This window comes from Pezoporus flaviventris, unplaced genomic scaffold (genome assembly GCF_033815535.1).
Source record: "Pezoporus flaviventris isolate CSIRO_AGI_PZ_B2104156 unplaced genomic scaffold, CSIRO_AGI_Pfla_v1 ptg000002l, whole genome shotgun sequence".
NCBI lineage: Eukaryota > Metazoa > Chordata > Aves > Psittaciformes > Psittacidae > Pezoporus > Pezoporus flaviventris.
Window position 1 is genome coordinate 84,643,161 of NW_026892550.1, and position 11,291 is coordinate 84,654,451.

Sequence of the window (11,291 nt, forward strand, 5' to 3'; positions counted from 1 at the left end):
CCCAGATTAATTTTCTCCTTTTGTTGAATTGGAAGCCATAAAGGGACTCTTCATCAGGGACTGTAGCGATAGGACAAGGAGTAACGGGGAAAGTTCAGGTTAGTTGTAAGGAAGAAGCTCTTCACTGTGAAGGTGGTGAGGCACCGTAACAGGTTGCCCAAAGACGTGGTAAATGCTTCATCCCTGGCAGTGTTCAAGGCCTGGTTGGACAGAGCCTTGAGTGACATGATCTAGTGTGAGGCATCCCTGCCCATGGCAGGGGATTGGAACTAGATGATCTTAAGGTCCTTTCCAAGCCAAACCATTTTATGATTCTATTTGAAGGTACAATTGAAGTTGGTTTTCTTGTCTGAAAACTGACCTGTATTATATTCTGTAGGTGATTCTTATGCTCAGCCCTTAAGCGTGTGCCAATGGTCTTCTAACACTGTAAGTTCAACAATTCTGTTTGTAATGCATTCTGAATCATTGGCAAGTGAAATAAGTTTTGATCAAAAGGTTAAGGCTTGATTATTTATTACTCTTTCTATATTTTTTTTATTAGCATTTCGGTTTTTGGCTGGAAGAAATCAAGAAAAGATGGACTGGAATATAAGGCCGCTCCAGAATGCTGATGCAAAGAACCACCTGCGAAGTGAAGAAACATGTTACAATCAGTTGCTTTCTAATACACATGCTTTTCCTCAGACAAATGCCTATTCCTCTAACAATGCGTGCACTTATGCTGGAAATAACCAAGTAGTGTATCAGCCAACTAGCAATGCTGCCTTCCTTCTTGTAAATGCTGAACGATTCAAAACTTCAGATCGGGTCTTACCAGGAGCATCTGTCTCAGTTGATCGACGTCCACTGTGCTGCGTACCAGTAACTCAGAAACCTCCCAGTCCAACATCACGTATGTGGGCGGAGATGACTCAGACTTCTTTGCCAAAGTCTGATGCCTACTTTTATTCCCGCAGTGATTTACCTCCCATGTCTTCTGAAAGCAATGCTGGAAATAATGTGAGGAATGTACATTGGGAATTTCAGTACGCCAGCACAAGCAGCTATGCTGTGCAGCCACAAATACAACCGCATAATTCTATGAGAACTCCAATGTTATATCAAAGTCACATTAATTCCCAGAATAATTCTATGTCTCTTGGTACATCTGGGCAACATGTCCAAAACAAAATATATCATCCCAACACTCAGTTTAAAGTTTTAAACTCCCTGAATGAGAATACTGAACCAAATGTACAGCTGCTACACTGTCGACCAAGTCAGATGGGATCAGAAGCTCCTAGTGGATGTTCTGCACTACCTTTGTTGCCTGCCAATTGTGATTCAAGTGCTGCAGCACAATCTTCAATGGGTGTACCACAGGCAGGTCAAAATGTGCCTAATGGATACAGCCGTAGCCAACTGCAGCGCCTATCAGATCCAAAAAATGCTCCTGGTTTTAACAGTGGTCAGCAACACTGTCAGAAACAGCAATCTGGAGATGTCAGTCAGTCAGTTAGGAATGTGTGTAATTCAAGTGGAAACATGACAGCAAGTCAGCCTTTTAATGAAATGTCTGTGCCATCCCGTGGCGTTTCCAAAGAACTGTGTAATGTGCAAGAAATGGAAACTTTTTGTTCAATGGCTGCTTCAAAGCCACTGAGTGATCCTGCTTCAGCTCAAGAAGGCCAGGCTAGTAGTTTAATGAATGGGCCTGTTAATTCTCAGTTGTTTTCAGCAGCAGCACAAGGAAGAACAACTGCAAAGGACAGACTAGATCAGGAAGCTCAAAAACTTCTCACTATTAAAAAAAAATATGTCCTGCTTGAAAGGATACATCGGTATAAAAGAAGACTCTTAGAAGGTTCAGAACGTGACGAAAGTGTTCCCCCGTTTCCTCCTCCAAGTTATTATGCTGCTCTTAGTAATTTCCTTCCACAGATGCCCAACCAAGATGTACCACCTTCCCCACCTGAAACAGTGAGGACGGCGTGTCCAATACTTAACTCTTCACTTGAAGAAATAAACGACAAAAATGCAGCCAGTGCTGACAACAGAGGATTACAGGTGACTCAAAGTAACCCTGAGGTAGAGCAGAGAAGCCTTTCATCAAGCTCCACTTCTGTTCCTTCTCAGAGCAAACTCTCAGCCCAGTTATATAATTCTGAGAGCACTCCCATCTCAAAACAAAGGGACACATATGCCTTGGCCTCTTCTCAAAAACCTGTGACATCTTTGAACAATGCTTCGTGTTCCAGTCAGGTGGATAAATCTGTCAAAACTGCATCAAAGAAAGTGCCAGCTAACTCCAGGAACGCATCACTTCTTCATGTTTTACTGAGCAGCACAGATGTATTGACAGAGGAGACAATTGGTGCTGCTTTTGGTAAAATACTGACAAGTCCCCCGTGTAGTGAAAAAACACAGGTAGATTCATCTGTCTCAGATGGAAGCTTACAAAAAGACACTAATGTGAAGGTAGAAAGTTTGCAAGGTGAGCAGGTGTCCAAGGTTCACATGAGTAATACAGGAGTGATTCCTGTATCAGAAACAACCAAATCTGGTGAAGCTAAATTGCAGAGTGATGTAGATCAGAAAAAAACACCACTTACTGGAAATGCATCTTTTAAACAGAGCGATGATAGTTGCTCTGTGGAAGAGCTGACTACGTGCCTGGGCTCATTGAGAAAGCATCTGTCAGAATCTGTAAGGGTGCAAAATAGCCAGTCAAGTGAAAGCCCCACAGCAAATCAGATTTCATCTTACAGCCAAAACACAAAAAATAGAGAACAAAATAATGTTCTGGTTAGTACAGATGAAGCAGCTTTGCCTATAACAACAGCTTCTGTAGGACAAAAACCTGATACACTAAGTAGCAATTTGATAAAAGGTTTTGAACCCCAGGTTGCAGTTGTTTCACCTTTAGTACTCTCTGAGCAGAGAGCACAGAGTGAGCAGGCCGACAAATGCCCCACATCTGCAGGTAAAACCTGTCCAGTGATTGACTCAGGAACCACATACAGCTTTCAAGAAAAGGACAAAAATGGCTTAAATTTTTCTAGTAAAATCTTTCAAGTAGATGTAAGAGACCGTAAAGACAAGCAAGCTGTGTTAAAGGCAGGAAATAAATCCATAGTTGTGTTGGAAGAACAGATGTTTTGTATTTCTAGTGTATGTACTCTTGTTGAAGGTGATACGTTTTATAATCCACAAATAGCAAGTATCTTCAGGTCAGTCCCTGAGACACAAGCATTAAATGGTACCTCATCAGAACAAAATACATCTGATCCAAGGCAAAAGGAACAACAGCTGGACTTGTGTAGGAATGAGCTAAGCAGTAATGCTGTCCAGGCAGAGACCTTGCCACAAAAGATGTTGCAAGATTCATCAAGCTGCATGAGTAGAGCAGTTAAGACTTTGGATGGTATCACAACTAGTCTTTTGGAGAAAGAAAGCAGTGGCAGTCCTCTTAAAACAATTTCTACCTCAAAGAAAAGTAAGTCATTCAATGCATCTTTAAAGCATCCTGAAAATGACTTTGAAATTCTTGCTAGTATAAACCGGGAGTTAGCTAAAAATTCATTGGACTTCTCAATCAATGTAGCTGCTGAAAGGAATGCAATCAGTGTTCCAAGAGACAACGTTAAAGAAAATTACATATCCAGTAAAAATAGTACAGTAGAAGAGATGAACCTTTTTGGACCACAGCCTGTTAAATGCCTAAACAATCAGCTGTCTGAACTAGTGAAAGAGTTTCCATATGGCATTGAAGGTGGTAGTGTGCTGATGAAGGAACCAGTAAAAAATGATTCTGTGGCTGAGCGGATAAAGAATCAGCCTCAAAAAGAGAATCAAATTTGTGACAAGCATTCTCATTTGAAGGACCCAGTAGATGTAATGAAAATTGTAGTGTTGAGCTCTAATCAAAACCAAGAACTATTTCCTGAACACAACCTGAATTCCTCTAGCGATGGCAAGGGAGTGGCGAGTCAACAGTCAGAAAAAGCTTCAGCTGAGAAGAAGAGCCTTGAAGGCAGTATTCTGCCTGGTCAGAGTCTATGTGAGGAGGCAAACAAAACACAAAAAATTTCCAAGCCCAGGGAAAAAAAAAAAGACTGTTCTGTAATGAGTTTGCTGTGTGAAGTACCTAAAATACCACAATACGCTTGTAAACCTGAAATGTGTGTTTCAGAGAAAAATGATCAACTTTCAAAAGCGGTAAATACTAGCTCTGTAGAGGGACAAGAAAATGACAGCAAATCTGATGCTATAATAAAAGACATCTCTGCAGAGGGAAACCTGCCATTTTCTGAAAATATCCCAAACAGTGTTAGCAAAAATGAAGATATTTGCAGATCCACCTCTGTAATGAACGAAAATGTTAGGCTAAAGGTGGATGATGAATGCAAACCGCTTACAACACAACAGGAAAAAATTGGATCGCTTACTTCCTGTGAAAACCAGGAAATTGATAAATTTAAAAGCAGCAGCTGGAAGGAAGAGCTGCAAATAGACAGAGAAACCCCATTGTTAGGCAATGAATTGAATTCTGATAAAAAAGAACATAAGACAACTTCAGAAGAGTTGTCAGAGAAAACAGCTGATTGTATGGATGGTGATAACGCAACAAAGTTATCCGGAAAGAGACTTATCAAAATGGAGTCCCTTTCAAAAGATAAGACTAAAACGCATTTAGCCATGAAATCCAATCAGGATGTTCACAAATTTATAAAGTCAGAAGCTGTTGAAATTAAGCATGATGAAATTAATCAAGGACAAAACATTAAAACCTCTGATGAGAACACAGCTGAAGAACAGAACTGTGGGAAACAAAAGCAGGTACTTGGGCAAGATGTAGAAGTTAACATCGAAGAAAATGCCAAGTTATCAGCAGGAGTAAAACATAAAAAGCAGAATAGTTGTCGTGCTGATGCTATAAAGCTCCCAAATTTTGGCACTGTAGACGTAAGAAGCACCAAATATTCTCAACAGGAATCTATGAAACTTTTTCCTTCACAGGAGCAGTCACACAAACGGAAGAGGAAGCAAAATGTGATTGGGAACAGAAAACCTAAAAAAACAAAGGCGGAAGAAGAAAGACTGAAGCAATCTGAAGCAGAGAAATCTGAGCAGCTTTCATATAATCACATGATAAATACTGACAAAGCTAAAAAATTGAATGGAGAAAATGGCAGGAAACCGAAGAGCGCATTAGCAGATTGTTCTGTGCTTAAACGACAGAGAAAAAGGGCTCTATCTTCTACCATCTCTAAAACCTACTTTTCTACCAAAGAGAGACATCTCGATGGTCAAAACAAAGACAAGTGCTGTGAGAAAATGTTTCCTGATAAAAACGTGCTATACTTAAATAGAAAAAATAACAGATTAAAAATACATCTTCAAAAGGAACCAAAAAAACACTACCTGAACAGAGTTGCATTTAGGCGTACAACACAGGAACGCATATATCTGACAAAATTAGAGACATCGCCTGTCAGACCCACCTGGCATCTGAAGCACAAAGTGTCCCAAAACAGTGGTGTGAAAAGAGGTGCTTCTGTCTCAGAAGTTGAGAAGTCATGCAACCTGGACATACTAGAATTTAAGCTGTATCCAGAGATACTGTTCAGAAATCCAACCACTGATGAAGAAAGATCAGCTGCAAAGAATTCCCTGGAAAGAGAGAAAGCCATTGTGGCAGGTATGATGCTATCTCGTTTATTGATATGTAAGTAAACTAATTTGCAAGTAAAAAGTATTGCTTCTGTTAAAATTCACCTTACACAAAACTACAGACAGTGAAAACTTGGGGCTCTACAAGCTGAAGGTTGAAATAGCTTAGCTAGATTTTTTGACAGACTGTAGCTGTGTGTTAAACAGAAAAAGAACATGAGACTTTTCTTTGAATTCAATGTTTTATTCTTTTTCCTAAAGTTTTGCAGAATAAAGTTAGGGTTGTTCAGAGCACAGCAATTTCAAGTAACTGCAGGGAGGCTTTCTGACCTACTTGTAGAAAATGGGTTGGCTTGTTTGTAGAAGGCAGATTCCCTCAGCATAGTTACAAAAGGTGAACAGATCTGTACTTGGCATTCACCTGGTTGTTTATAAATCTGGCTTGGTAGGCAGCAGAGGGAGAGTTCTTCTGCAGCACTGAGGAAGAGAGGGCTTGGGCCAGAAATACCCTGTACACAGTCTCCATAACCTTTGCCATCTTTGCTGTAGGCTACCTTTCTTTCATCCTTCCCTAGCCCAAATCTTTCAACATTTCACATGGTGCATTGTGAAGCATACTTGTGTCAAATGCTGTATTTGTTTTGAAGTAAAACCAAGTCTTAAATGGTATATGCCAGCCTTTGCAGTCATTCTCACTCCCAAAGGAAACTGCCTTTTGCATTTGCTAGTATATGCGTTAAAATTTGATGCTGAATAGAAACCAAAACTTATGATACCGGAACCTGAAAAATATAGGAACCTGAAAAATATGCTTTAAATTTTCTCTTAAGGTGTCAAGAGTAAAAGAGAAGATTGGTTAAAATGTGATCCAGTGAAGCAAATAAAGCTGGAAGAGATTTGTACAGGTGAAACGACTTCTGATTATCTATTTTGAAATATGAGTTAAATAAATTCTCATTGCTTGGTTTTAAATGTTTCTTTACGGTAGCAAATCTTAATAAAGTATTTTAGCTTTATTTACTGTTCTTTACTACCTCTGCTGCTGAAATGGCTACTGTTGAATCAACATAGTTTAAGATTTGTGGAGATTTCTATTGCCATGAGAATATGTTATTGGAGATGGAATTTTCCTGCATGCACGTGCCCAGTTGAATTTGGGGTAGCACTGGTGACAAGGTTCAAGTACAGTTTTAAACTGTAGGTAAAGACCAAGGTAGCTTTCCCCCCATTAAGATGTAGGAAATGACATAACAAAATGTAGTGTGACACTGTAAAAACAGAAAATGATTTTTTTTTTAGCCTTATTTGGCTTTCACAGCAAGTTGACTCTCTGCACATACATCCGTGCTCACAAATGCCAGGACCTGCGTGTCCCAGTAGTCTGGATGACTACACAGAGGAAAAGTGGTGCCATTACTTTATCTCTTTGTTTCTCTTGATGGCCAGTTAGTTTTTTGGATTGTCTTTTGTACTCTTTAGAAGTCAATAGTTAAACAATGGCATTTTTCATCTTTGGATCTTGGTTGTTCCATCATTTCAAAGTTGTGGCTGAGGTTGCTCCCTGCTGTCTTTGTTCTCTTGGTTTTTGTTTTGTTTTTTGGTTTAGGTATCTTTCCATCTTTAGTCTTGTTTTGCTCATGGTCTAACAGAAAGTGAAATGACGCACTCAGCATGCTGTAAACTTGTTGCCATCCTCTTCTTATCAGCATGCAAGTCCTCTGCTGACTGGTTATCTTTCTTGTGATCTTGACGCATTTTGCAGCCTTTGTCTTTATTGCTGTTGTTTGTGTCCTTGGCTATTGGTGTCTGCCATTCTTTTATTCTTTTCTCTTGTTTCTTCTCTTACTTTCGCAAATGCACATTTTCATTCACACCTTTCTTAATGTTCTTTAGAAATGTCTTTTATGAAGACACTCAAATGGTGATTTGGTGCTTAAAGGTATATTAGAGATTGATTTAAATCTGAGGTGAATGGTGCTTTAAGAAGGAAGTTTGTGACATCCTTTTTGACAGTCAGTGACCTAAGTACCACACGTACTTGAGACTCTGAGATTTTTGTTTTAACTTGCTTTTCTATCTTGTCTTTCAGCTGAGGGCAGTATTCCACTTGATACAGCTATGCAGATCCTGGATGGAGATGGCGAGGCTCTCCGCAACCCAGTCAAAGACTCAAAAGAGATGTTTCAGACCTACAAGAAGATGTATCTGGAAAAAAAGATGCAGAAGCCTTGATAGCACTCATGTAACATAACAGTCTATCACTAGGGAATAAAAAAGGCAAGAGTAAAATGCTTTTTTCTGTTTACTTTATATTTCTGAATAATTGTGGAGGAAAAGAAAAAAAGAGGTGTTGGAAATTCCCCCCTTATTTGCCTCATATCTGTGAACGAATGAGATCTTATTCTGTATTTATTGCATAGATATGTTTTAGTGCTGAAAATGCCATCGTTAGATGTCTTGTTTCTTCTTGGCATGTTTGATTATTTTTTTTTTTTTAAGATATGGAATTCAGTCGAATCTTGACCAAAAATCCTCAAACGCATTTACATTACCATAGTCTGGGTTTGTTTCTGATTCTGGAAACCTTTTGTTTGTGGTCTGTTCCTTTGCTGGTAGTGAGAAAATATTCCTACAGGAAAGGGATTGCAGTGGATTCCCAAGCATTACACCTCTATTTCCTACAAATATGATTGTTGTTCTTCTAACAAGGCTTTCTGTTTTTGAGACTTGTTTTCTTTAACTGGGCATAATAGTTTGAACTATTAAACAAATGTAAATCCCTCATATCAAATATACATACTGGGGATACAATGAGATATATATGCTGCTACCCAGTTTCCTTACACTTCTTTTTGTGGAACTTGAATGAAGTGAACTTCACCTGAACACATGCTGTAAATTCATAGCTGACTTCTCTTGTTTTTTCTCTCTCTGCTTTCTTTACACTTGAAAGAAAAGTGAATTGTTAAAGTGCAGGGAGTTTGAATTCACTCTTGTCCGGACTATGTTGCTCAGTTTAACCGGACTGTAAATAATTTCTTTGCTTCTAAAGTGTTAGATAACCTTTGAGTACAGATAACTTTTGACTAAAGATAACATTTGACTACATGTTAACTGTGACATAACAGTTATATTTGTTGCTGGGTATCTTTTGTTAAGTGCCTTGTCACTATTGTTCGGAATTTTTAGTTGCATCATATTTTTTCAGAAATTTGCTACTTGATTCTATCTGTTAAAACCTTTATACTGAAAGTAAAAACTCTGTAGATACTTAGTTGAATAATTTTTATACTTGAAATAAACTTTTGAAGGCTATGGGCTGTGCCTTGTCTCTTTTTTAATTTAAATGTATGAAGCTGTATTTATTGCAGTTAGTTTTACGGGCATTGAAGATATTCCTGTAGATGAAAAGCAGCTTTCTTCTTAAAAGGTTTCATAGTTGCAAGTGAGAACTGGACTTGACTCTCGGCTTTTTCTAATGTTCTTCTAACAGTCCTAACAGCACGTACTTATACTTTGGAGAACTCATCAGGAATGTTGTTCCCTTCAGCATCTTCTTTTTTATTACCTGGTGGAACATAACATTGTAATTCCCTAGCTCTGCCAGTATGCTGAATTATAAATTGGCTTTTTTGGGAGACAGAAGTGCTCCCATCATGGATCTCCTTTCAAAATAGGGAACTATTCATGATGTTTTTACTCCCTTCCTGTCTGGCACAGCAGTCCTAATTTTTTAACATACATACATACATATATTTTTCTTCTGGCTGAATGCCCAACTGTAAGTCATGGGGGCACGTTGTCACTGGAGGATTTTATAATAATATTGGCAACTCTGAGAAGGTTTTATTTTCCATTCTCTTGGAGCTGAGCACCTGTATTATACTGCCTGCATTAAGGATTCACTGTAGCCTTAAGTGTACCCGGTACAAAGGATATCTAGTTCCCATCAAGAATTTATTTTGGATTTTGTTCTGCATAATGATAGATGAAGCTGACTTAAATGCTTGAGTGAATTCTTTTTAATAGGAAATCATTCAGTCCATTGACCCATGACAGTTACATTCTAAATATTTGGAGAAGTTTGCTCACTGACTCTGTGCACCCAGTAGGTGTGACTGCCAGATCTGAGTCCCAGTGGATACAACTACATCTTCTTCCTCTCTCATACCAAGGAGTGAATCTTGGTTCTGTGACCTTGTTTACGTGGTGACTTATGTCTACATTTCCTTGGTATGGCTAGGATCTTTGGGATAGGTTGGCCACATTCTTTCTGCTTGGTTCACATGATGGCTCAGTAGGTCTTCTGTAAACCTTTGCACTTAAAGTACTGTGCACTTAATACTGGCCTGTGGCCTGTGCTATGCTTACATGGGTAATTGCTGCATGCACCTACTTATTAAGAGGACTGTGCCAGATGCTCTTACTCAGTTGCCATTTCTCCTGCTTCTTATGGTGCTGGCTGAAGCCATGATACTATAGCAGGCCCTTGGCCTTGGACAGGCAAGATACTGATATCCACCTTGATGTAGTACTGTGAAAACACTAGTGCTATGTTGCTTGAAATGAACTGGCAAACGTAAGCATGAGGGCATTCACTATCAGTGAAGGTAGCCATCATGCATGCGATGTGTGCCCGCTGTTGTGTGTTGCCTGTACTTGAAAGAGTTTGTAACATGAATGTCACCACTGGGGTACTTTGTACAAACCTGTGACAGCTCATCCACCCTGATGGAAGGATCATTGAGCTGCAACACTTGCTAATAAATACTCTGCTTACTCTCATCTCTGTTGAAATATAAATATATATCTGATAGTTCTAGCATATATCCACTGACTCTGGGCTGGCTTGGGTAACCACGAAATCTGCTGATTCTGCTTACAACAGGCTTGCACAAGGGGGTGTTGCTAGGCCCACGCTTTGAAAGCCAAGAACCCTCAGACCTTATTTCTGACCACAGATCAGATTTTACTGGAGTATAAATGGAGTCCTGCTGGAGGACAAGAGTTGAGTTCGTCCTCCCTGGAGCAGTGCATCTGCAGTCAAGTCCTTTGGTCAGGACTCCCCCTGAGTTAACTCCTCAAGGCTGAGAGACCTCATCTTGACTGCTGAGTGAAATGCATAATTCCCTTTAAAACTTAAGCTTAAATCAGTTGTATTTGATTCCACTTGTCATCTAGAACCTGTAGTTTACTAATGTTGGTATATTTAATGATTTTTCGATTAGAATAAATTTTGAGTCTTGTAACCTACCTCAGTCATTTTGTGGGCTCCCGTGACAGTGATTAAAAGTGTGCTATTTGAAATCTTGACTAGATTGATTGTGCATATGTATATATATATATTCCTTTAGATACCAACAGTTGGCCAAGTTTGGGACTAGTTAATGGATCCAGCCACCCCTAACCACCTCTTTGAGAAGGAGGTTAGGGAGCAAGGGGTCCTCTCTGAACTTCATGACTCAATGGGAGGATTTCCCTCACAGTTCTATGTAAGCCTGTCATCTATGCAGTAAATGATCAAATGAACTTTGCTATCAAGTCTTATTAAACCCCTGTCACATTTACCACTGAATTTTGTTATATTAATAAAGTATATCTTCTCTCTTACAGGCGAAGTGCCTGACTTGTCCACG

The 11,291-nt window shown here is 39.3% G+C and overlaps 1 protein-coding gene across 5 annotated transcripts in view; it reads left to right on the plus strand.

The window, feature by feature from the left end:
• RESF1 (retroelement silencing factor 1) overlaps window positions 1-8,970 on the plus strand; it is a 36,332-nt gene extending 27,362 nt beyond the window's left edge. For 3 of the 5 annotated variants that reach the window (XM_061444838.1, XM_061444839.1, XM_061444837.1), the window contains exons 2-4: window positions 545-5,683; window positions 6,486-6,560; window positions 7,745-8,970. In XM_061444838.1, coding sequence (XP_061300822.1) covers window positions 580-5,683; window positions 6,486-6,560; window positions 7,745-7,887 — 5,322 coding nt within the window. In that variant the 5' untranslated portion in view covers window positions 545-579 and the 3' untranslated portion in view covers window positions 7,888-8,970. The remainder of the gene's footprint in view (window positions 1-544; window positions 5,684-6,485; window positions 6,561-7,744) is intronic. The other 2 variants (XM_061444842.1, XM_061444840.1) reach the window with 2 other exon arrangements.
• Window positions 8,971-11,291: the final 2,321 nt, after the last annotated feature.